Source organism: Diabrotica undecimpunctata, chromosome 8 (genome assembly GCF_040954645.1).
Source record: "Diabrotica undecimpunctata isolate CICGRU chromosome 8, icDiaUnde3, whole genome shotgun sequence".
Lineage (NCBI taxonomy): Eukaryota > Metazoa > Arthropoda > Insecta > Coleoptera > Chrysomelidae > Diabrotica > Diabrotica undecimpunctata.
Window position 1 is genome coordinate 118,487,683 of NC_092810.1, and position 27,963 is coordinate 118,515,645.

General features: G+C 32.0%; 1 protein-coding gene across 2 annotated transcripts; it reads left to right on the forward strand.

Moving 5' to 3' along the window:
* The first annotated feature begins 7,915 nt into the window (after window positions 1-7,915).
* Window positions 7,916-27,193, forward strand: LOC140448538 (dehydrogenase/reductase SDR family member 4-like). Of its 2 annotated transcripts, none has more exons than XM_072541620.1 (4): window positions 7,916-8,027; window positions 22,119-22,383; window positions 25,919-26,315; window positions 26,965-27,191. In XM_072541620.1, the coding sequence occupies exons 1-4, from the start codon at window positions 8,025-8,027 to the stop codon at window positions 27,077-27,079; spliced, it is 780 nt and encodes a 259-aa protein (XP_072397721.1). In that variant the 5' UTR covers window positions 7,916-8,024; the 3' UTR covers window positions 27,080-27,191. The 2 variants fall into 2 exon arrangements, with proteins under 2 accessions (XP_072397721.1, XP_072397722.1); XM_072541621.1 differs by lacking the exon at window positions 7,916-8,027 and adding an exon at window positions 15,140-15,215 and having other exon boundaries at window positions 26,965-27,193.
* The last annotated feature ends 770 nt before the right edge of the window (window positions 27,194-27,963 follow it).

Sequence of the window (27,963 nt, forward strand, 5' to 3'; positions counted from 1 at the left end):
GGTTATCTGACGTGGTAACAGAACAGCCTACTCCTGTATCATTCTTTGAGGCATCAGTGTAAAGTACTATGTCGTATTTATTTGTAAATATAATTTCTTTAAAAGACTTTTTAATGAGTTCCCTGGGTGTTGTAAGTTTATCGAATCTTGTAAGAGATGTGTTAAACTGAGGGGTGATTATAGACCAAGGAGGATATGGAGGTAGGGGTCATGGGATTGTTTGTGATGGAGAAATGTTATTAAGTAATTGTGTTAAAATTAGTGGAATGGGTTTTATTGATGGTGATTTAGAATAGTAATGCTGGTTGTTAGTTGATGAAGTAAGAAGAAGATAAACTGGATTGTAGGTATTGGATGAAACGGAGGCAGCATAGGAAAGTAATAATTAGACTTCGGCAAATATGCATATTGCATATTTTGCATATTGTGCATATTTTATGCAAATATTTCATATTTTGGCATATTTGTATAAAAGTTTGCATAAAGTGCATAAAAGTTCAGATTTTTATACTGTATTTGAAAATTTTTAAACATAACAATTTATTTCAATTCTTGTATAAAACTTTGTAGTCATTTTAATCAAGAAATGATCTAAGTACGTAATCTCTACAGGTACAAAACATTTACAATTTCAAAGAAAATCAATTTAAGTAACATTCTTAGAAAGTCTCGGTCACTGAGGCATTCAGTTATTGGATAATCGCTAAGGGTTCGCTCATTTCCATTTTATGATTTAATCCTCAAATCTATCTACAATTTATTGTATCTTAACAGCAGGTAAACGGCTAATAGTTTTGTTCCTAATTTAGGGATTTTCCAAAATCTCCCAGTTTATTGAATTAGGTACCTAAACATTTCTAATTTGATGCTCAGATTTGTAAATCATTTTTGTTTTGATATTCAAAGCATAAACACTCGTTGTGCGTAACAAAAAGGAAGATTGTGATTTTATAATGCCTAAAACAACCAGTGCTTCAACTTGGATTAAACCTTATAAAGAGCTGTCTATGGATATGGGAAAAATATTCTGTTCAGTCTGTGGCAAAATTGTAAGTATCTAATATTTTCTATTAAATATCTAATATTTCATACATACAGGGTGTTTCCAAATGACACTTACAACGTTTGACTGTAGATACTTCTCGAAAAATTGATCAAAACGATATAGTTAATGAGGGGTCAAACTTATTTACTTTTCGAGATACAGGGTGTTAAAATTTAAAAAAATTAAATTCTTTTAGTTAATATCAACAATAACTTTAGAACCAGTAAACATATTTACTTGAAATTTAGTACTCGTAGGTTGTTTTTAAATGAAAAATAGCTTCCTTTAGTGAGAAAAAATTGTCCATGGTACAATACAATGGTGTGTATTTAGAAAAAATTTTCACCTTTACTTTTTTTATGAAGTCAGCTATTCTAAAACACAATTATTTTTATTGTAATTGAATTAACAAAAAAAAAACTTTTGTTGAATTTTAAAATAAGTTATATGATGTACTAATGGTTAGTAACAAAAACTAATTTGTGGATTAATACTGCATTTAAAACACTTAGCGAGTGTTTTTTTTTCCAAACCAGTTATTTGATTAACCAAAAACACCTTGTATATTTTTATATTTTAAAGGTTGGGTTAAAACAAAGGTTTTTATTTTTATTTATAGATAGCATGTGAGAAGAAATTTCAGATAGACCAACATGTGAGAACTGCTTCACACATTGCAAAAAAAGGAAAAATAGGAGGAAAACATCAAACTTCAATGGCTAAATGTTTCCAATCTACTTCAAAAAAATTAGATGAGCAAGAAACTTTTAATGAAGACTTGTGTTGCGCATTAGTGTCTGCAAACATACCGCTTTCAAAATTAGCAAATGTAAATTTTAGTTCGTTTCTAAAAAAATATTGCAAACTTAATGTTCCAAGTGATCGGTCTCTAAGAAGAAATAATGTGAACGGGCTATACTCGTCGGTGTTAATTAATATTAAGGAAGAAATTGCAGATAATTATTTTTACATATCTGTAGACGAAACCATTGATTCCTCAGGAAAGTATATTGCTCATTTATTGATTGGTGTTCTTAAAGAAGATACCTTACCAAAATCTCATCTTATTTCATGCCAGCAACTTGAGAAAACAAATGCTTTAACAATTTCGCGTTTTATATAAGAAACATTAGCAACTTTTTTTCTTCCGACAACTATTCCTTCTAATAAATTACTGCTTATTTTATCGGATGCTGCTCCTTATATGGTGAAAGCAGGACAAAATTTAAAAATATTTTTCCCCGATTTAATACATGTTACTTGTGTAGCGCATGGATTAAACAGAATTGCAGAGGAAATACGAAAAATGTTTCCTCTTGTAAATACCATGATATCCAGTGTCAAAAAAGTATTTCTTAAATCTCCTATAAGAATTCAACTTTATAAAGAAATGCTACCTAACATTCCTCTTCCACCACAACCTATTTTAACGCGATGGGGAACATGGTTAGAAGCAGCTAATTTTTATGCAGATCATTTTGTTAAAATAAAGAACATAATTGATACGTTAACAGATGAAAGTTCCCAATCTCTTTTGGATTCTAAACAAACTTTTCAGAGTAACTTGCTTCAACAAGAACTTTCATTTATAAAATCAAATTTTAGTTTTGTTCAAAAAACAATTACTCAGTTAGAATCACCAAAACTGTCATTGTTCGAAAGTACAGCATTAATAAAAGAATTTGCGTCATGTTGTCGGAACGTTAGAGGTAATATTGGAAAAGATATTTTAAAAAAATTTGAAGCTACTATGGAAAAAAATAAAGGTTACCATATTCTTTCTGAAGTAGTCAGTGTTCTAGCTGGAAATATTTCGGAAACAATTAATTTAGAACCAAATGTTTTGGTTAGTTTGAAAAATGCTCCCGTTACATCAGTTGATGTTGAACGAAGTTTTTCCATATATAAATATATGTACTCAGACAGAAGCCACAAGTTTTTGTTAGAAAATTTTGAACACCACTTGGTCATTTATTGTTACCATAATTCTAAATAAGTTTATTCATACTTAAAAATGATGTAGTTACTTAAATAAAATAAATGTAAATCTTAATGATTAGTAGGAAATATTTAGTTATGTACACTTTTTTTTTAAATAAAATTGTTTTTACTATTTTACGATTTTTTTATTTATTTGTATGCATATTTTGTAAAATATTTGCATATTTTCGGGTAAACACGTGCATATTTATGCGCATATTTTCTACATTTTTATTTGCATATTTGCCGAAGTCTAGTAATAATTGTTCACGTCTAATCCAAAGTGGGGGCTCATTGGCTTCGCAATATAGACTTTCAACGGGGCTAGATCGAAAGGCTCCTAAACAAATTCGTAAGGCTGTGTGATGTATCGAATTTAAAAGGTTAAGGTGTGTTTTAGAGGCAGAGATATATATGTAACAACCATAATCCAGTTTGGAACGAATGATAGACCTATATATCTTAAGCAGGGAGTTCTCATCTGTGCCCCAATGATAGTTTGAAAGAGTTTTGATAATGTTAAGCCTCTTGTTTGCTTCACCTTTTATTTTTAGAATATGTTGTTTCCAGGTGAGTCGTGAATCAAACGTTACACCGAGAATTTTGCATTCCTTGACTACTGGAAGATTCGCTCTCTCAATCATAATATTAGGGGATTGGAAGGGTGATAGTCTACTAAATTTTATTATTTTTGATTTTGTATATGATAAAGACAGGCCTATGGAGCTTGTTTTTTTAACTAGTGTATCTACTGCGGATTGAATATGCTTGGAAGTTGTAGAGATAGATCGTTCGTGGCAGTAAATTATCAGGTCATCTGCGTATAGGACATGCCTAACAGGGGATATTATATCAGAGCACAAGTCGCTTATTGCTAGGTTAAACAGAGTGGGGCTTAATATTGAACCTTGTGGTACGCCGTCAGTTTGATGGTGTAGTGATGAAAAAATGCCATTGACAGAGACTCTAAATGTTCGTGAAGTTAAGAAATTTTGTATAAAATTAAATATGTTACCCTTAATGTTATAATGAGAAAGTTTCTTCAGTATAGATTGCCTGCTAATTGTATCAAATGCACCTTCAATATCAAACACTGCTGCAATGACTTCTTGTCTCCTGTTGAAGGCATCGGAAATATGACTTTGGAGAAGTATTAGATTGTCTTGAGTAGAGCGATTACGTCGAAACCCTGACTGTTCTTTTGGAATTATATTATATTTGTTAAAAAACCACGTAAGACGTTTATTGATCATTTTTTCAAAGATTTTGCAGATGGTACATGTTAGAGATATTGGTCGATAAGCGCTGGGTGATGATCGTGATATGTTAGGCTTTTTAATGGGTATTACAATTGAGGTTTGCCACTGATTAGGAAACTTGTTAGATGACCAGATTAAGTTAAACATTTCAAGAAGTTTAAGATGACCTAAACTAGATAGTTTTTTTATAAAAATGTAAGGAATATCGTCGGGGCCGGAAGCAGTGTTCTTAAGAGTTTTAATAACCGAAGTAAGTTCTATGTAAGAGAATTGGGAATTTAAGTAATCGATATCTTTGACAGTTGCTGAAGAACTTGGAAAGGAATCATCGACTACTGGCTCGATTTGAGAGCAATTTATTTTGCTTTTAAATTTTTTGTCGAAGTGACTGGCTAGGGTCTCACCAATTTCTTGATTGTCACTAATTACATTATCATTTAAAATTAGACTAGATATTTTAGTATTTGTATTGATTCCTTGAATTTGTCGTATTTTGTTCCAAAGATTAGTAGGACTGGTATTTTCATTGATAGAAGATACATAGTTTCTCCATGACGATTTTTTACTTTGTTTTATAATAAATCGCGACCTGGCTCTAGCTTTTTTTTAATTCTGTGAGATTTTCTGGTTTTTTATTTTTCCGATAATCTCTAGTGCCTCCTTATGTTGTTCTACGGAGATTTTGCAAGAATTATTCCACCACGGAACCCTTTTATGTCTGTGTGAAACAGAATTTTTGCCAATATGCAAATTGGCAGCTGAGAGTATCGTGTTTGTGACTAATGATAAATTGTAGTCAATATTGTTGGATAGTGTGAGAAAAGATAAGGTGGTATCTGTTTTGGTAGTGTAGCTTAGCCAGTCGGCATTTTTAAGTTGCCAGTAGCTTCTGGATATAGTTTGTTTAGAGTTGGGGATATCAGTGGATATAAATATGGGGTAATGATTGCTATCGTAAAGATCATCAGCGACTTTCCAATTTAGTAAAGGTGCGGATTTTGGATCACTTAAGCTAAGATCTATAGAAGAAAATGTGCCTGATGAGAAATTCAAGTGTGTACTAGAGCCTGTATTTAGTAGACAGGAATATGTACAATTAATTACGTTTTCAACAGTTTTACCTTTGTTTGACGTGCTATTGGAACCCCACATAGGGTTGTGAGCGTTGAAATCGCCTACAAGAATGTAGGGAGAAGGGAGCTGATAAATGAGGTCAAGAAGTTCTATTTCATTTAGAGAGTGATTGGGTGGAATGTATACGCTACAAATAGTAATCTTATTAGGACACTAAGTGGTTATGGCGATAGCCTCAAGTTCGGTGGTGAGAGAAAGGTGCGAAGAAAATAGTTCACTGGAAATAAAAATTGAAGTTCCACCACTGGCTCTGTTGCAGTCAGCTCGAATATAATGATATCCTTCAAAATTGTTTAGTTTAGGTAATTTAGTAATTTTTGAGTTAGTTTCTTGTAGGCATATGATTTCAGGTTGTTCTTCGGTAGTTAATTGCTGGATTCTTTCTATGCGAGGAAAGAAACCATCGCAATTCCATTGAATTATTTTGAATGTAATGTTTAAATGTGATAAGTGTGGGACTACTGTAAGGATTGTTTAGAGCATTGAGAAATAGGAGCGTTAGTTTCATCGTCAGATAGGTAATCGGATGATGCACTTAAATTGTCGGAGTCTTCAGGATTAAGCTGTCTTTTAATTTTTTTTGCAATCTTGTTATTCGGTTTTTAAAGGATCTCTCTTTTGATTGCGAATGAAGAAGAGATAAATCATTAAGCAATCCCTGGATATTGGAAGTGAAATTGAGAGCTTCTCTAAGTGGGTCCAGTATGCCGTAGGTAATTTCTAGGAAAGCTATAAATTGGTTTTCAGTAAGAGCTGGTTCGGATAAATTATTTTTATAAATGGCTTGGACTGCATTATAAGAAATGGGTGTCAATTTATGTTCTTTTGTTTCAATTGTTTTACTTTTTTTTCTTTTGCGGCTGGCTAAAAGAATTAGTGGTAGATTTTACAGATAAGGGGGGAGGCATTTGATTGATAGTTGGTTCTGGAGTAGGAACTGGAGAAAGTTGAGAAGGGGTGCCAGCATTATTGTCACTGGATATAGCCCGTTTCTGTCTCTGTACGGGAGGTGATGGTAACTGTGTAACTATGAGGATGCTTTTTGCCACATTAGTTGTAGTTTCGGGGTAAGATGTGGATGGTGCATTGATTTGATTGGGAGTGCATTCGGGTATCGTTGTATTTGTGGGTATGGATACGGAGGTAGTGGGAGAGGGAAGTTCGGATTGGGCTACAGAAATTGGTTCATTGGTACAAGTTTCAGCAGTATAACCATCTTGTTTACATAAAAAACATTGTAATTTGTCAGTAGACACAAATATTCGATATGATGTGTAGTCATGAGTTATTAAAAGAGAGGTCTGGACTGAAAAGTTTTCTTTATCCGGAATAACGTACGCCACTCTTCGGAAGCTCATTATATGTGCATATTCATCACCTAGCGAGCCACATTTCACGAATGATACAGGAGAGACTATCTGTAAACCGATATCTTTTAAAGCTTCTTCGATAGTGCTGTGAGGTATCGTGGGAGATACATTTGATATAAGAATACGCTTAGCAGGTGTTATAAGTCTTCGGATAGGGACAACTGTTGAGTTAATAATGATACTTTGGTGGGCACTGAGAAGATCGTCGGTTAGTTTATCAGAGTTTAAATAAATACAAATGCGGTTATTTGAGATTCGAGACGCAAAGATGATATTTTTTGGGGTAACGATGTCTCCTATAGCTTTTATGTACTCAAATAGAACGACATTAGGAAGGGCATGTAAGATAATGGCTTGATTTTTATGAGGAAACGTAGGAGGTGGAGGTTTAGATAAAGTGGCAGCAACATAAGACTTGGTATTATTGATCGTGTTATTTTGTGAGGTCATTTGAGTAGTAGTTGAGGTCATTTTAGTGAGCGGTTCTTGATACCAAAACCACTACACATAAATTTTTATTATCAATGCAACAGATGTCCTAGTGGGACTCTGTGGATAAAAGGATTAAAAATAACAGTTACCTTAATTTTTTTTACGCCACTGGAAAGTCAAATTCACCAATGCACTTTTGAACCATTAAAGTTAAAATGTTTCGGTGAAATTGTCACATATCGGTCTTTACTCGTCGGCTGCTTAAATTGGAATGGAATAGGATTTTGATTTTACCACTATTCACTATTTACTCGTTCAGACTTTAAGAATAATCATTTAAATATTTAAATTTTAAGGAGAAACTTTGAAATGCGTCTATACACTTTGACAGTTGTTTGACGTTTTGAGTATTAAAATTAAAAATTGTAAATATATAAAAAATTGAATGTGTATACGAACATTTACTCTCTGTAAATTTAGATTATAAATAGGCTAAGGTAATAAAATAAAAAATTGAAAGTACCACAACTAGTTTGGCTAATTAGCTATGCCGAAGCCATAATACAATAAAAAAAATTTCTCATCATTTAATATTTGTTTTTGTTATTTTTTAGTGCATTTACTTCATTATTTTATACGATAAGAATCTTGGCAATTAAAAATATTACTTGACACGTGTATAAATATAATTTTTTTTTTAATTTTGATATAAATTAGACAAATATGCTTTTACTTAATAACGTCAGTTTAAAAGTACTAATTAGCAATTTGTTACTTCTATTGGTTTTGTAATTTTATACAAACATGGTAAGTAGACACATTGATGTAATAATAATTTTTAAAAGTCCCTAAATTGGTCAGTTTTTAACGAATGGAATAGAAAAGTTTAGAAAATGAATGTGACAATTTCATTAATAAAAGTGAAAAAGTTTCCTAGCGTAATATGTCGTCTGAGTCTGATTTCTAGATTTTTTTATCTATCTCAATTAAAAAAAAAATATTTATTAAAGTTTCTTGTGTTAAGTCTCTTCAAATCATATAATTGTCTTTTTGACTGTCATATAATCATTTATGTATTTCTTTTTTCGTCCCATTTGGATAGTCTATAATAGAGAATAAAATTTGTAGGCAGTAAATTCTTAGAAGTACTATAGTGGCGTTTCAGCTCTATTGTAGGTCTCCCAATGGTATACGAAAAGTTACGACAAAGCTAATTGTATTGAGGAAATATAATACCTATTTATAATATGTTTCACGTTAATTTAGAAATATAATTATTATTGATATTTAGTTTAACTACAATAAATAATTTTAGGTTAGCAGGAAATAGTTAAACCTTCTTAAAACCGCGATCGTATTGAGGAAATATAATACCTATTTATAATATGTTTCACGTTCATTTAGAAATGTGATTATTATTGATATTTAGTTTAATTACAATAAATAATTTTAGGTTAGCAGGTAATAGTTAAACCTTCTTAAAACCCCGATCGTGATAAAAGCTGATAACTCAGGGATTTACTTGTTTAAACAGAACATACATAACTTAGGTACATAATCACATTTTAAATATTATACATTTTTTACACGGTTGTTTTTTTTTCTAGACAGCAAAGACAGGAAGTGATAAAACTTTATTACATCTTTTGGTGTGAGAAAAAAATCAGTTAAATTATTTAATTAGATTATCGAAGCAGTAAATAAGTATTTAAGTGTTGTGAGCAATATGAAAGGCGAGATGAGTCAAAGCAAACGATGCCCAAATTGTTCGATTTGAGATAAAACTATTACATATGTAAATTGTGGACTCCAAGTAAATGAAGGATTCGATCAATATTTCAATAAAAATATATATTTTTATTTTCATATGCATATGTATGTATAAAAGGAGTTGAATGCTAAAATTTTTTTTAACACATACTCTGCAGTAAAACTCATTGTTAATTTTGTTATTAATATAAAAATACAATACAATACACTGCCACATAATTCAATATTATAATACAATACAAATTAAAATGCAATGTTCATAAGTATTTAAAAATTACAATATACATAACTTACGCGTATGTTTAATTTACCATAATAATATTAATAAAAAAATAATAATATTAATAAATATTAAATATGTTTACAAAAGGAACATTTTTATTCTCGAGAGAAAAAGAGAAAAAATATATCTTCTGTCTCTCTCTTACCTAAATATTACATATGCAATGATTTTGCTGATTCACTCAATATATACGAATACACACAAATTTCCAACGTCGAACGCGCGTATAGAAGTATAAATTCAAAAATTGTTTGTGGAAGATAAAAATAAAAAACCAACAACACGGATTATGTTGTAAATTTTATTTTAAAATTTAGCATTTTTGCGTATATTACATATAAGACTAACGTGAGATTTTTAAATATTTTAAAAATAAAAAAGGAAATTCATATTGGGTTTCGAACTCACATATACCAGCGTATAAGCCAAACACGTAAGAAATTTGCTAATTAGACATGACACTAACGTATTTCAAAATTGACAGTTCTAGGCCATACAGCGATTTATTGTAATTATGATTTTGAAATACAAAAGCCTAAAATAATTATGAACATTTCTAATTGGCAAATTTCTTACGTGTTTCGTTTATACGCTGGTATATGTGAGTTCCAATCCCAATATGAATTTCCTTTTTTATTTTTGAAATATTTAATTTATTTTATTTAATATATAATACAAAACATATCACATAAGTAATAATATTATTATATATTATATATATATATATATATATATATATATATATATATATTTATATGTATATTATTAAATATATATACATATATACAAAAGAAACATTTTGTTTTCCCGATAGAGAAAGAGAGAGAAAATATATCTTCTGTCTCTCTCTTACTCATATCTTACATATGTAATGATTTCACCGATTCACTCCCGTGAAAATTTCCAACGTCGAACGCGCTTATAGAAGTATAACTTCAAAAATCTTATTTATTAATAAAAAAAATAAAAAAATAAAAAAATATTATTTAGATGAAACTTGGCTTAGTATGACTTAAAGGTTATACTTTCTCAAAGGTGTGGTAAGATTTTGAAATTAAAAGTCGCCGACAAGCCTTTATTGAAGGGTTTTTAACAGGTTTAAAAACACTAGTGGGTAAATAACGGAGGCTTATAATAACACATATAGGCAGCGATTCTGGGTTTTTGGACTACAGTTTGTTACTATTCTAATCCAAGAAAACCAAAGATTACCATCCGGAAATGGACGCTCAAAAATTCGAAGGTTGCTATTTAAAGATTCTACCCAAAACCTTGAACCAAATTCTGTCGTTGTTATGGAGAATGCGTCATACCACAGTCGACGGTTCGAGCCAACATTAATAACTTCCTGGCGAAAAGGTGGCATCATCAACTGACTCTCTAAGAAAAATATACCATTCGATGACAACATGTTAAAAGTACAATTATTAAATCTTGCGAGGATATATATATACCCGAATTTAAGAAAAATGTTATTGATAAAACGACTTCTAAAAACAACATAATTAAACATTGCCTCCCTTCTTATCATTGTAAGTTAAACTCTTTCGAGCTTATATGGGCTCAAATAAAAAACAAGGGGCAAGATAACTTAAGTTTTAACATGGAGGAGGTAAAAGGCTACTGCCATAAAAAACGTCACACCTGAGTCTTGGACAAATTGTATAAGACATATTATAAAAGAAAAAGATAGAATGTGGGATTTAGACACGAGTGGATATTTCGGTTGTCTTTCTTCTTCTTCTTAACACGCCATACACCAAAGTGCGTAGGCGACTATTTCATTACTAGAATTCTGTTCTTGGCGGCGTGACACAGCTCGCCTGTATTGTGTATTCCTGTCCATTCTTTAATATTACTTAACCAGGATAATTGTTTACGGCCGGCTCCTCTCCTACCTTCGATCCTCCCTTGTAGGATTAACTGTGGTATTTCATATTTTGCTCCTCTCAATATGTGCCCAAGGTAACCAATCTTACGTTTTTTAATTAATTTAAAGAGTTCTCTTTCCATGCCGGCTCTCTTAAGGACGTCATCGTTTAGAACTCTATCCACCCAAGGTATGCGCATCATTCTTCTTAATGACCACATTTCAAATGCTTCAAGTTTGTTGATAGATGTTTTTTTCAAAGTCCACGTTTCCATGCCATAGAGCAAGATGGACCATATGTAGCACTTGACCATTCTGTAGCGTATTTCGAAATTTAGGTATTGATTACATAGGAGCGGTCTGAATTTCACAAAAGCTTGTCTTGCCATTTGTATTCGGGTTTTTATCTCTTGTTGTGGATCCGATTAGTCATTGATTGTGGTGCCAAGGTATTTAAAAGTTTTCACGCGTTTTATGCGGTTGGCTTTATACTGTGATTAATATTTGATTAATATTTTGACTTCTTGTAAAGGCTGAACTACTTTATCAAGATTAATTTCGTATATAAGTAAATTTATTTATTTAAACATATTTTTTAAACTAAAATACGTTTTCCTTAACTCCAATAAACTTTGCTCTTTTTAAAATGTTAAATAAGTTTCATTTAATAGTATATTAAGATTAATTTTTTTAAATTCACTGCAACAGTGTAAACACTACGCTACTAAATGCTAAACTACGAAATCAATGAGCAATTTATCTCTCTCTATCTTATGACAACGTTGATCAACTATTCCTTTGTCCTTTCTACTGGTCCTAAGAACACGACGTTGTCATATATAACTTTTACACAGAGTATTATCGTACTTTAAAAATTTTTCTATGTGTAAATATTTTTTATAAATATATTATACATAAATATTTATGTTATTAAATACATTTTATTAGGTTCCTTAACGAATACAAAACGATCATTAATCTTTGATAATTTTGCTGCATCTGAATAATTAAAATATAATTTAATAGTAAAAATCTTTTATCACAAACTGGCAACGATGTCGTCATTCACATTTCTGAGAATCTACTACCTACAAATTTGTTTCGTAAGTATACATTATCGTAGCTATACATACCCATTTCCCATTTTTAAAATTGTATTATTATGTTTGTGTAAATTTATTTTTTAGACTGTTTTCGTTTCATTGCTTCTCATAATTTTATCACCGGCATGTTATCATATTGTTTATGTTAGGCTATTAGTTATATATGAAAACTTATTCCTGTATTTACTTTCATTGTAATTATTTGCTTTAAAATAAATATATTGATTGATAGATGTTTAAAATATGATTTTCTTTTTTTGCCGTTTTTGTGTTTTTTTGGTATTTTCGTATTTATAAGATAGCTTGGTTTCCTTTCTTGTTATCTTTTCATATCCGGCCTTTAATATCAAAGTATTTCGTTATGTCGGCTTGCGCCTTTATTTTTCAATTACAAAGATTTAATTTTTAAATTACGACGCAGAAGGCCAAAGAGAAATCCATGTAGAAGGCTTTACGAGGATATAGACATACTGCATAAATGAAAAGGCTCCATAACGTTCTCCATAATTACCTCGCTCCAAGAGAATCAGCTGAGTACATTTAGAATAGTCAAATGATCCTAAATTAGATCTAGACGCGAACTAAATTAGATCTAAATCTCAATTAGATCTAGACTAGGCAGCGTTCCTAGAATTTAAGCTATTATTATGGAACAAAAATGTTACGTTTGGCCCCAACTACTGTACGGGGTAAAAACATGGAAGTAAACGTGGAAATATTGAACCTGGCGTCACCCAGGTGGGGTCTAATGATACCCCCAACATACTCAGAACTAGCATAACTCTATGGTTAATACACGGATGTTTTATTGGTTGTCTATAGCTTCCTAAAACATGTTGTCGTTGGGTATTCTGAACCCATGGTACAATGAATACACAAGGTATGATATTGCGCATGACATTTGACAGCTGGCCCAGGAGTGTGACGTAGTCAAGACCGTTCGAACCATCTCGAACCCATTATTACAGCTTGACGTACACATTAATTTTGAAATTATGGTCAAAAAATGATCTAATTGTTTTTTAAATGTTTTGTTTTGGTTATAATTGAATAAAAAATATATTTTCAGTAGCGTAAAACCTTTACTTTTCCTAGGGATTCAGGCGAAATATTTATTTTTGTTTTCATACATATACTAATAATATAAGCACTCTTTTTGTATGCAAATCCGTTGAAATTTAAAAATTTTCTGCAGAGGAAATACTGTGAATAGGTAAATAGTGGTAGATTTGCTTATTCTGATTCACTGTCACTCACTTCCAAGCAGTTTTACTGAAATAAAAAAAATTACAATAAAGAAAAATCTGTTTTACAATTCAATATGGTATTTTAGATGAGTTATAATGAAATTTAGCAAAATAAAAAATATACACATTACCTACCGATTATTATATGAAAAATTTACTTCAGACGACTTTACACCGGCAAGACAGAAGGCTTGTATAAATACAAAAGTTCAACAATAATATCGGTTATCAATGGTGACTATTGCAAATTGCAAGTTATGATATAATAAATATATTTTAAAGTAACTCAATACTGACCGAGTCATCTATTTTATAATAGAAAAATAATTTAGATATATGCTTACATATGTGTCTTTATACAAATATCCACTTCGCAAGGGCTTAAAAAATTTGATGGGTAAAATTTAACCGGCGGCCGTATCCCAGACGAGCGCGTAAAAAATTACCAGTAAGGCGCGCCTGTATCTGAGACTTGTGTGTACTTGTGGTGTTTAGTTACTGTTTATTTATACTGTATAGTATTTTTTTTGTAAAACTGAAAGTTTTTATTTGCCATTGTATATCTGGTTTTGTACCTTTTTCAAAGTGCGCTGTGCAATTGCTTGTTGCAATAGTGATAATGAAGATAAAATCTTTAGGTTTCATACATTTCCTAAAGATAGTGTGACCAGAAAACTATGGATTATATCTTGTTGTAGGTAGGATAATTTTAATCGTAATACTGCAAGAATTTGTTCTAAACATTTTAAAACTGAAGATTACCAAATAAATCTACAACAGGAACTTTTTAATTACGTTTCTAAAAAATTAACTCAAATCTGAGGCAGTACCTAGTCTTTGCCTAAATCAAAATCAGCTACCCTTTTAACCAACCAAAAGAAACGCGTACAAAGAGCCGAACACAGAGAGTCCAAAAAGTATGTTGAGCAGCATCTTACTACTTCTAGGTCAACGACGTAAGTCTAAACCTTTATTTTTATTAATTTTTAGTCATGAAACCTTAAATGGTTCTTTCATATCGATTTGTTAAGTAAGAAACTAGCCTCAGCCTGCTATGCAATTTGCAATAAGAACTGTTTCGGAGGAGATTAATTTAGCATCTTCCAAAATAACATATTTTTCATTGTTAAATCATGTTATCATTATTAAAATATATAATGTTATCATTATTATAAACAATACCAAGATAATTTTAGGTGTAAATATTACAAAAGATGTCATTTAAAATATGCAATATTGTGTGACCTCACTACACTCATATTCGATGGCCAGCTAGCTCATTCGATATAAATAAAGTTGACTTTATCATTATTTATTTTGATTTTCTGTTGAACATCTGAAATATCGAACTCTGGAGTATAAGTTAACTAACCTGTACCTACGTATAATAAAAGATAATTAAAACTTGTTTTATAAAGGATATCATTATGTTCATCTCTTTATAATTACTATAATTAAATTAGCCAAATTATATAAAAAAAAACTTAAAATTAAAAGTCTTTCCTATACAACTACATTCAAATGTTGCGAGAATAAGCGTTCTTGACTACGTCATGCGCGAAAGCGAACCAATTTTGGAACATTATGTATCATACCTTGTGTATTTATTGTACCATGTTCTGAACCAATTTCAGTTGTAAGTTGATCGTTAAAGTGAGTACAGTGTTCTGCAATCCGATTAGACCCCACCTGGGTGACGAAGACCCAATTTTAATTCGCAAGGTAACTAAGACAATTTTAATTCGTGGCGTTATTTGTTGTGCATATAAACTTTTTTTCTCTAGAATGAATTACGAAAAAGAACAAACCAAACTAATGGCACTTTGGCAGGAACTCGAAGATAATGACTAAGAAATTATGGACTCCGACGATGAAAACAAAATTGATCACATAAGTAATCAGTCTGATGGTGAACAAAATAAAGAAATTGAGGAACTAGAAATATTGGAATCTTAAAATAAGCGAAAAGAAGATGAAAAATATCCTTAATATTTAGAAAGTGATTCCAAAACAAAATGGAGAAAACATAATAGTAATAAAGCTAGTTAGGAGCTAGTTAGGAGGACAGAAAACATAATTTCGAACTTACCAGGATCCAAACCATATGCTAAAAACGCTAAGATTCTTTTAAATTGCTGGCTTCTTCTTTTTGATGAAGAAATGCTTGAAGGTATCATGGTCTGCACCAATGTATTCATAGATAAAAAAGCGTTAGCCTACAAAGATAAAGCATACTGTAATAGGACCAATATTGTTTAAATAAAGGCATTATTTGGAATCCTCTACCTAGCGGGTGTATCTAAAAATGGTCATCGTAATCTAAAAAACCTTTGGCGAACAAATGGTACAGGAATCGATATATTTCGTTCAGTGATGGCACTCAATAGATTTACATTTTTATTGCAGTGCTTACGTTTCGATAATGTAGACAATCGACAAGAAAGACAACAGTCTGATAAGTTGGCTCCTTCTAGGGCAGTTTTTGAAAAATTTGTCGCAATTTGTCAACAAGCTTACTCATCAGGACAGAACTTGACTATTGACGAGAAGTTATAGTCTTTTCGTGGGCGTTGCTCATTCCGGCAGTATATTCCGAACAAGCCCGCCAAATACGGAATAAAAATTCAGGCCCTAGTAGACTCCCGTACTTTTTATGTTTTTTATATGAAAATTTATGCAGGGACCCAGCCAGATGGACCGTACTAAATAAGCAATAATCCTATTAATATTGTCCAAAGATTGATAGCACCAATTTCTGGTAAAAATCGAAATATCACTTTCGGTAATTGGTATACCTCTTATGAACTTGCGTGAAAATATGAAACGTGAAAATTTTGCGTGAACGACATACTTTAACTTCAGTAGGAACTCTGAGGAAAAATAAGCGAGAGATTCCCCCAGAATTTATACAGATTAAGAACAGACACCCACAGTCCTCGGTATTTGGATTTCAGGAACTTATAACTATGGTATTATTTGTACCAAAAAAAAGGGAAAAACGTAATTTTATTATCATCACTTGATCACGATGATGAAATAGATAAATCTACCGGCGACAAACTTTTACCAGAAATAATAAGTTTCTATAACTTAAGGCATTAAGGAGTCGACATTTAAGCTCCAAGCAGAGCAGACGTGCTACAATGGAGTGAAGCGATAGATCTGAGACAGGAAAGATGTTTGAGTAATTAAGAATCGCGAGAGGATTCAATTTCTTTGTGTTATGTTTTAAGACCGGTTAAGGTGCTAATACTCGTTGCAATATGGCAGTTTAGTACAGAGTAATCACCATAAGATTTGTGAACCGGCACTGAAGAAATTTGGAAAATTATTATATAGGATGTCCCGGTTGTCAGCTTGCGTCCTCCACAGAAAATAATTCTACATCTCTTGATTGTTCGTCCCTGAGTATGGAAATGGTTTGCTTTGTCCCTGTTGGAGAATATGTCCAGATAGAGTCCCATAGATGTTAACAAGTTTTTTTGAAAGTTAAGTGCTAAACAGTGAATTAAGGTAACATTTAACGTATTAATTTTAAAGTAAAGACAGACATTATTTTTGATAATTATTAATAATTGCTTTCGTTAAAATTTAAAAGGATTTTGTAATAATTAATGAATTGTAAATTTTATGGTTTAACTTAGTTGTCATTTTAATTGTTTTTTTTTAATTTAATGCTAACATATGACAGCTAGCTTCATTTGTTTCGATATTTACTTGTTTTGTTTGTTTTAAAAAAAGGTTAATCTCTGTGCGGTAATATTTGTAAGTTTTTGTAGTATCTCCAACCCCTTTGTAAACGGAGTTTGTAAACGGACACATGTAAGTTTTTTTATTCTGTATTTGGCAGCTATTTATATAGTATATTTTTTATGCCATTTATGCGTTGATAACTGTTTGTATGAGACAAAAATAAACGTTTTGATTTGTTTCTCTGATCCATTTTTGTTTTTATTTTAGAAAATCTCCTAACCTTTTTGTATGTTTACTTTTTAGGAAGGAAGAAACTTTCTTTCCTCCAGCAGGAAGTTTTTTTGAAGCGGCGTCCCTTTTAAATAGCTAGAGGTATTTCTTCTTGTCTTTTTTTGCCCATTTGTCCAGGAGATTTATGTAAGTAACCTTTTTATTTCATTCATTGTGTAGATACCCCAATCCGACCCATTTATTTCAACTTATCCACGACCCCAGCTCTCCAACAACTAACTGAGTGTCGTTCGCACTAGTAGCGTTTATTTGGCTTGCCTTATCTTCGCCCCCATAGTTTCTGCCCCCAATTTTTCTACCCCCATGTTCTTACCCTGAGGTAAGCAAAATAATTTCGTTACAACCTTTACAAAAGAAGGGGTTGATACGGTGGATGAGTTGACAGAAAGTTACAGTGTACCTCGTAATTATTGTAGAAAGTGGGCACTAAGGATATTTTTTTCATTAATGGACACAGCTGGAATTAACAGCCAGGTAATTTACAGAACAAACACTAATGACTATTCAAAGAAGCGTAGTATATTCCTGGAAGATCTGGGATTAGCATTAGTTACGCCAATTATGGAAGAACGAAAAAGTAATCCGAGACTTTTACAAAACATTTACAATACAAAACAGTTCAACTTTTGGGAGAAAGTGACCAAAATCCAACGAAAAAGCACCGTACGGGACATGGACGGTGTCCAAAGTGTTCCAGAAAGTCTGACAGGAAAACTAAACAAACGTGCAATCAATGCCAACATTTTTTTTGTTTAGATCACCTTCATCGCATTTGCGACGAATGTATCCAGTTCCGGGACTCCTAACTTTTTCAAGCTTGGATATCCAATGTCCTGCTTTTTTATATTTTTATTTGAACCTTTTGACAAAACTTTTTTGGAAAATCTCTTATTTTGAATCATTATCTTTTGTTTGTAAATTTTTGCTGTATCTAGTGTTTTTAGTTTGTAGGAATTTTATTACATTGTAAATTTTACCTAATATGCGGCCAAATGTAATTCAGTGGTAAAAACTGGTGTTATTTATAAAAACTCAAATAGTCAAGTAAGATATTTAAAAAAATAAACTCGTGTTCGAAATGTTTGTTGAGTTTTTCTAATCAATTTTAAATGGAATCAATAATACCCGACTTGGATTATTACACACACATTTTTCACCTGGGTGATGGTCATGGCCAGAGTCTATTACATCATGGAAGTTAGAGTAGTTGACAAAAAACAATAGGTAGAAAAGAAGTCATTGCTGCGAAATATTCAGGACTGTTTGTCTGTGTTAATGTTAATACCTCTATGAGAGTTCTTCTTCTTCTTCTTTTGGCATCATAACCCTGGATGGGTCTTTGCCTGTCTGGCTATGTCCTTCCATTCAGATCTCTCTTGTGCCCTTCTTCTCCATTGTCTTATGTTCATTGTTTTCAGGTCGTCTTCCACGTCATCCAACCATCTCGTTCTGGGCCTTCCTTTTTTTCGCCTTCCTATGGGCTTCCATTGTAACATTTTCTTTGTTGTTTTTGCATCGTTTTGTCTCTGCACATGTCCCAGCCATGACAGTCTTTGACTTTTCACAAATCTTACAATGTCATAACCTTCATTTAACTCATTAACCTCGTCGTTTCTCCTGATTCTCCATGTGCCATCTTCCTCTTGTACCGGGCCATATACTTTCCTCAGTATTTTTCTCTCGAATGTCCTGAGTTGGGCTTCATCTTTTTTCGTCATTACCCAAGTTTCACATCCATAGGTTACTACGGGTCTAATCAGTGTTCTGTAGATAGTCATTTTGGTTCTTTTGTCTAATAATTTCGATGTCATCAATCTTTTATTAGCATAGTATGTACAATTCCCGCTGGAAATACGTGCATTAATTTCGCTACTTACGGAGTTATTCTGATTGATTTCTGTGCCGAGATATGTAAAGGCATCCACTCGTTCGATAGTATAGTTGTCTATTGTGATATTATTTTCATTGTCAGTTATTCTTTTGACTGTCATATACTTCGTTTTTGCTTCGTTTATTTTGAGACCTCTTTTTCTTGCTTCAGGATCAATTTGTTTGAACACTTCCATTAGTCGTGGCTTATTCCTACTAATGATGGCTACATCGTCTGCATATGCAGTAATTTGTACTGATTTGGTGTTTATATGGCCGGTTATATTGGTTTTTCTGATGACTTCCTCAAGAACTAGGTTGAATAGCATGGTTGATAAGGCATCTCCCTGTCTTACTCCCATGTTGATGTTAAACAAGGGAGTCAGTTCTCCATCTACTCTGACTACGGCTTTTGAACCCTGCAATGTCATTTTTATGAGGCTGATGTATTTCTTAGGTATACCTAGATTACAAAGGTCTTCCAGCATTTTGTCTCTTTTCACACTATCAAAAGCTTGTTTAAAGTCTATATACATATTATATAGGTCTATGTCGTATTCATAAGCTTTTTCTTGTATCGTTCTTAGTATGAATATGTTATCTGTAGTGGCTCTATTTGGTCTGAATCCATTTTGATAATCACCAATTATATTTTCGGAGTATTCTAATAATCTATTGTAGATTATACCAGAAAGAATTTTGTATATTACACTTAGCAATGTAATTGGCCTATAATTCTGGCATTCCCTCTTATCTCCTTTTTTATATATTGGCTGTATGAGGCCAACTGTCCATTCCTCTGGCATTTGCTTCTTCGTCCATATTAATGTTATTAGGTAATGGATTCTTTCCAAGAGTTCGGATCCTCCATGCTTTAATAATTCTGCCGAAATTCCGTCCGTTCCTGGTGCTTTATTATTTTTCAGTTTATTTATTATCTGAACTACTTCTTCATAACTCGGATTTTCGATGTGCAGCTCCGCCGTATAATATATTGTCTCGTTCTGATAATTTTCGTTGTCTGCATTTAGATTTTCTTCGAAATATTGTTTCCATCTCATTATAATTTTTTGCTTCTCTGTTAGTAGTTCTCCGTCCTTGTCTTTGCATATCGTTAGTTTTGGTCTAAATGACTGTGTGCTTTCTTTTATGCATTTATAGAAATTTCTGCTTTCGCGTCTGTTGTTATGCTTTACGATTTCTTGTACTTGTTTTTTCATAGCCTCTCTTTTCTTGCTTCTGCATATTCTAGTCGCTTGTATTCTTTTTTGGTTATAAATCTCACTGCTATTTCTTGTATTTCTTTGAAGTTGGTTAAGCCTAGCTTGCCTTTTTTCCTCTACTGCAGTTCTGCATTCATCATCATACCAATCCGCATTTCTTTGCCTTTTGGCTTTTCCGACAGTTTCCTCTGCTGACTCCGTTATAAGTGTTTTTAATTGTCTCAATTCCTCCTCTGCAGTATCTTCCTCTCTAGTTCGGTTGAGTTTTATTTGGAGAGCATTTCTGTAATCTTGTCTTTTTGTTGCGCTTTTGAATCCTTCGACATTCCATTTTTTGATTTGAATATTTTTCCCTTTTGCTACTGTCGCTATTTTCTGCCGTAATTTTGCCCCTACAAGATAGTGATCTGAGTCAGAGTTCGCCCCGCGATACGTTCTGACATTAGTTATGTCTGTTGCCCATCTTTTTGAGATGAGTATATGGTCAATTTGATTGGCTTCGATAGTTCCTGGTATTTTCCATGTTCCTTTATGGATATCTGTTCTCTGAAAGTTAGTACTGACAACTACGTAATTATTTGCTGCTGCGAACTGTGCCACCCTGAGTCCATTTTGACTGGTTTCAGTGTGCAAACTGTGTTTCCCAAATATATTTGCAAACGTTTCTTCTTTCCCCAGTTTAGCATTAAAATCGCCTAACGTTATAACAGCATCGTGTCTTTGGATTTTATCACATACATCCTGTAGTTCTCCGTAGAATCTTTCAACGTCTTCTTCATCAGCCTCTTCCGTCGGTGCATATACATTAACCATTGTTACGTTATGAAATTTACCTTTAAATCTTATGGTGCAAATTCTATCTGATATTGGTGTAAATGCGATAATGGCTTTCCGCAGTTTTTTGGTTACCATAAACCTCTATGAGAGTTGCTATATCCAATTTTGTTCTGGTTATCAATATATCATCCTTCTCTAGTTTGAATCTTTTTTTAAGTTTTTCTAGCAGCATCAGATTAAAGAATATTGATTTTTTATCGTCGAGTTTATACAAGTTTTATTTAAAAAATTGATTTCACGCGGATAACACCTCCAAAATCGCGTTGCTTTAAGCGGTATTTTTGAGATAACGGTTTATTTTACAAAGAAAGTGTTTAAAACCATTTGTATTTAAAATTATTTCAGCTACATTTATTGTTTGAAATTTTATTTTTCTGTGGAGTACAGATTCTTGGTAAATAAATGTTGTCCTTCTGTGTCGAGAATTTGATGGTGACGCACAACGTAACAAAGGTAAAATATTTTCCATCTTTTTTGGTGTCCAAAAATTGACATTCTCAGCAAAATTCAGTTTATTCGTCTCGTTTTTAGAGATCAAATCTGACGACTGGAATAAAATGAAATATTTAGTGTGAAACATGCCACCAAAATTAGTTGCAAAACCATATTCCTAAAATTTGGATCCATAGTCTTTAATTTGGATTCATAAGAAATCTCATATTTATGATTAATTTATCTCCAGATGAAATAATATATACAAAACATATTTTAGGCTTTAGGAAAAATGGTAACTAGAAATCGCTTGGATAATAGAATTGCTCTCGTAACAGGATCAACAAACGGTATAGGCTTAGCTATAGCAGAAAGATTAGCACAAGAGGGAGCAAAAGTTATTATATCTAGCAGAAAAGAGGAACACGTTAAACATACCGTCAAAAAACTTAAGGACAAGGGTTTATTAGTGACAGGTGTCACCTGTCATATTGGAGATTCAGAGCAGAGAAAATTACTGGTAAAAGAAGCAGAAAGACTTGGTGGTAAGTTTAAAGATAACATATAAGCAAAATTATGAACCATATAACTTAATGTGTGTATTTTAAAATTTAAAATTAATTTAAAAATAAATAAATCTTAAATATCTATATTTTAGTTATTTGTGAAAATCTTGAAACACGAACATAATGTAACAAAATTTAAATTTAATGAATACCTTGTCAACATTATCCTTGGTGCTATAGGCCTATAAAAGAGCCTCAACTTTCCCAAGTCTATTACGCCAGTCATTCTATCCACTGTTGCCAGTTTACTGCACCTATTTGTCTACCATCCTCATCTACACCATCCCTCCATTTGAGTTTTGGCCTACCCCTACTTATACTTCTCACAGGTTGTGACATAAGGATTCTTCTAGGAGGGTTGTTCTGCTGTGATCTTGCCAGATGTCCTGCCCATCTTAGTCTTCCTATTTTTGTAAAGGATACTACGTCTATACCACCAAACATATGTTTATATTTGTGATACATCTCGTAGTTGTACCTCCTTCTCCAAACGCCATTTTTACAGATGCCACCGAATATTTTTCTCAGGATCCTTCGTTCACATTATGAGCAGGAGATTTTCATCTACCTTGGAAATGGTCCATGTCTCAGACCCATATGTCAACACTGGTTGTATATGGGTCTTGTATATGTTTATTTTTGTTTTTTGGCTTAAGTTTCTGCTTCTCATATGTCTACTCAGCCCAAAATTGCATTTGTTTGCTAGAATTATTCTTCGCTTGATTTCTTTCGTCATGACGTTCTCCTTGGTAATCAGGGAGCCTAAGTATGTGAATTTGTCCACCACTTCAAAGGTAGAGTTATTAACCGTGAGTTGGTGGCCAATGAATACCTTGTAGGATTTATAATAATTAATGCAAATTCCACATTTAGCTGAATTGGGTTTCGCCGTCAGGAATTAAGATATTCTTTTATCAAATGCCTTAACGTCTTTGGACAAAGTTCTTATGTTTTCTTCAATAACTTTCATTTAGATCGACAGAAAAAAGCAAGATCAAGATCATCTGTGTGACAAATTTTCATCAAATAGTATTTATGAAACACTATGTATGTGAAGAAATTAATTTATACATTCTGTTTCAACGCAAATTCGACCCCTCAGAGAGTCAGAAACCAAGGGTTTCTTCAAAATTTAAGCAAACACATCAATTTGTATTGGGAGAGGGACGAATTTTTATGCAAAATTCATGGCCCTAAATATAACCCATTACTGCCCTGTATCAACTTAAAGTTTTTTTAAGTAGTAAGTGTTGTCGACTGGCACATTATTTGAAAGGTAATTTTTTTCTCTACACCACACTTTATTTTTTTTACGTAATGGCTTTAAAGATAATTTTGAATTTAACTAATTAATTGGTTGACTATCAATAATAACAAGAAAAATATAAAATTTTACCAAATTAACTAATTAAATGTTCTTATTTACCTCCAATACAATAATTCAATCAACCTACAAATATCACTTTTTCATATGAATTTCTTTTTTTAAACGAAATTTCTTACAAAAATGAGATATTATAGTGAAGAAAAAATAGAATTGGTTAAGGTGTACTATGGAAATAATCAGTGTGCTAAGACTACGGCAAGGATCTTTAATACGAACCACTCGACAGTCTATCAGACAACCATCTCGTGCATCTGGTGTATCAGCATCTAGTATTTATCGAATAATAAAATACAAAAAAATTCGCCATTATAAAATATGACTACTTCATCAATTAAACGAAGATAATCCTGATCGTCGGTTTCAATTTTGTAAAGAATTTAGTAAAATCATAAATAACAACCAACATTAATTATACAATACGTGTTTTTCCGACGAGTGTACTTTTATGTTAAATATTAAGTAAATAGCCATAATTGTCGTTATTGAAGTAACAGTAATCATCATTCATTCATGGAAACACATATACATATGCCTCAGAAATTAAATATATGGGTTGGCAATTTAGGGAATCACGTTATTGGATCATTATTTTTTTAAAGAAATCTTAATAGAACAATGTTAGAGGATGAACTGACATTCCAATAGGACGGGGCACCCCATAATATATTATACGCGTAAGACACTTTTTGAATCAATGTTTGCCAGGGCGTTGTATTGGCAGAAGTGGTCCTATAGAGTAGCCGGTCAGGATCTTTCGCCTTTGGATGTTTTTTTGGTGGGTACCTATAATCAAAAATATACGCTACTCCGCCTGCAGATCTTGCAGAATTGCGACAAAGAATTGTAACAGAATGCCGATTATTGACACCGGGGGCATTTGCAAATATTTTACTATTTTTACTTTCTGACTCTAATTATTGGAATAATGGGTTATCTCAAAATAACAACAACAATTCAACAGGTGTTAAATTCTCATATAAAAAAAATGGTTTTGGAAAAGTATTCAGAAGATCTTGAAAATTACCTTGTTTTAACCAAGAATATATACATTTTTAAGTCGCATGTCTAGATGCGTTGGCTGCTATGGCACTAATTCTCTCATTATAAATAAATAAGTTTTACCTCGGCTTGGGCACGAAGTTGTCTCCCTGACAAATGGTCAAGATCTCCATTATCATGTTCATGTCCAGATTCTTTGTGTGTGAGAATGTTTACTTCTGGAGGTTCTGTGTAAATGGCATCTAACTACATCACCGTAAGCGATCTGAAGTGCGTCAGCTAGAGAAAACTGCGCTCAAAAAGAAAAAAATAGTAAATGCTAAGAAATACACGCCCATATACGAGTTTATGTATTACACAATAATATAAAATAGCTCGCATTTCACAGTTTCCTATATTGACCATGCAATTAATATATTATGACATCTGATTTGATTTGTAAATATATCACTGATAGTGAAATCAAGTCCCGTTACTAATGCCTTTATTTTTACAAAAATACGGTAGTACTTCATCCTAGCGTTGCATATATGTAATACTGAAGTTTGGCGCTCCACCCAAAGTGGTAACGAAATATTTAAATAAAATGTAAAAGATTTAGGATATGTACCTTCATATAAAGTTTAATTTACTTTTAAGGCTAAAAAAGTTTTTGAGATAATAAAAACAAAATATTAAATGTATGTACCTACCCTAGATGGATGTCTATTTTTTTTTTAATTCATTAACAATTTATTTTCAATGTATATTATGCACAAAATGTTCACACACCATATCTGCAAACAAGTAAACATACATTACAGAAACTGTCAAATTTACTAGACTTATCTTGTGCGCTGTTTAAATTGTATAATATTATGTAATTTATATGTAACACTAGGGTATTAAGGGTTAAGATCAGTATTATGTTTTTTTTGTTCCGTAAACTTCTACGGCATGGTAATGGTTATTCTGTTATTTAGGGCTGAGATTGGACTAAGAAAAACCAAATATAAATAAAATCTGTACATTCTCGAGCAAAAAAAAATTCCAACATGATTTACGACTTAGTCGTTAATATGTTTTTTAATCTTGCAAAAAACAATTCAATTATCCCTTCTGTATAAAAATATTATATTTAATTTTCAGGATTAGACATTTTAGTCCAAAGTGCAGGTGTAAATCCATTCATCGGTAATATCCTGGATTGTCCCGAAGAGGCTTGGGATAAACTATTAGACACAAATCTTAAGGCGTCTTTTATGTTAACAAAAGAAGTATTTCATCTCCTAAAGAAGAGTAAATACGGAAGAGTTATTTACAATGGATCTCTTGCATCCTACTCACCATCAGAAAATATGGGCGCTTACCCAATCGGCAAAGGAGGTTTAATATTGCTAACTAAACAAGCTGCTTTCCGTTTGGGCTCTTATAATATTACTTGTAATTGTGTAGTACCTGGATTAATCGACACACCATTTGGTAGTGTCTTAATAAAAGATAAAGAGTTTCAGTCGTATTTTAAAAAAGTGACTCCTCTCAAAAGGTAAATTATTATAATATTTTTAGATCTTGACGCTAGATAAGGCTTTAGACGTTAAATTATATTAACAAAAAATTCAAATCCAAATAAGTATACACATAGAATATTCAAACAATTATGAACAATTAGGAAATAACGCAATGAACCTTCGAAAATTGGCACAGTAAGAGGGATTAACATGCTGTTTGGTACACTCATTTGTAAGAGCGTACAGAGATTTGTGCATAAGAAAAATGCGTTGCATTTTCTAGAATTACAAATTTCAAAAATTTTAACTCGGCAAATATTAAATAAAATATCGCTGAACGCTAATATCATATTAGCGAAAGTCACTAGACCCTGGGTATCAAAGAACCAGGTTCTAAAATTTTGTTTACTGTGGTTTAATTTTTTTTTAAATTGATGACATAACAGCATTAATACGTTTTTTTATAGTAAAAACAGAGTATATAATTTGATAATGGTTATAGTTTTATTAAAAAAATCTGTTTAACAAATTGAAAAAAATAGTAAAATTCATTCGTAAATGATTTTAGTTATTTTCCTTGTTCCGATAGTTTACTTAATTCAAAAAAAGGTATTTTTTGTAATTCTGTTTGCTTTGTCTGTATAAGTTAAAATATCAACTCACGAACCACTTTATTTATTTCAGAGTTGGAAGACCTGAAGAAGTTGCCAGTGTAGTTGCATTTCTTGCATCAGATGATGCTTCATATATCACTGCAGAAGCCATTACGGTGGGAGGTGGCTTTCCAAGTAGATTATAGCTAAATAAAATTTAAATTTAGATAAAATATTTTCTTATAGTTGATAAGGTAAAGGGGTATTTAATCTGGTGTATTTTTTATTTGGTTATTTCTTGGTAAATAAAACTTTGTTTTTAAAAATGTTTTTCATCCAAATAGGCAGTCGGTTATAATAAAAACAACTTTTATCGAAAACGTCGCTTTAAGGAGACTATTAAAGAAAAAAAAAAGGCAATTATTTGACTTATAAAATAAATATAGATATTAAACAAGGCGAAAAGCTCGGGTTCGTTCGAAAAACTATTCCCATGAGATCTTTTTGCATAATTACTTTCATAATATACCCCACAATGACGTTCAAGAGGTCGCCCAGGTGAAAAGTTGTTCAATTTTTTTTGTTTTAAACAAATTGTAACACAGATTTGTTTTTAAATTTTTTTTATCATTCTGAACAAACTATTATTTTGTAGTTTTTATGTAAACTTGATGGTTTTCTAGTTACAAATAATTTAAAACTGAGAAAAACGCAAAATTGCGATTTTCAAGGCTCAAAAACACAAGTAAAAAACATTATTTTTGAATTCACCAAAGAACTTAATTCAAGTTCAAACCTTGTTCTATCGTTTCCTGATAACTGAGTACTTTGGGACTATTTTATTTTAAAATATTGTTTTACAATTATTGTTAATGAAGCGCTTATGACAGGAATGGCGCTTCTATTGCGGCGCGTATAAGAGACAAATACAGGATCAGGGCACAAAGTTTTGCTGGTTTTAACTCTCGTTGTACAAATTAGCGCCCATCCTTCCATACGCGCTTCATTATCAATTAAAAAAACAATGGTTATAGTCATTTATGCACCAAGGGTGTTAATAAGACGGTTACGCCTGGAGAGCAACATAATT

What these genes read in the sequence shown, in the direction of transcription:
- LOC140448538 (XM_072541620.1), top strand. An exon ending in AGAAGCAGAAAGACTTGGTG is followed by an intron (nt 22,384 to 25,918) that starts GTAAGTTTAAAG and finishes TTTAATTTTCAG; the next exon opens with GATTAGACATTTTAGTCCAA. An exon ending in AAAGTGACTCCTCTCAAAAG is followed by an intron (nt 26,316 to 26,964) that starts GTAAATTATTAT and finishes TATTTATTTCAG; the next exon opens with AGTTGGAAGACCTGAAGAAG.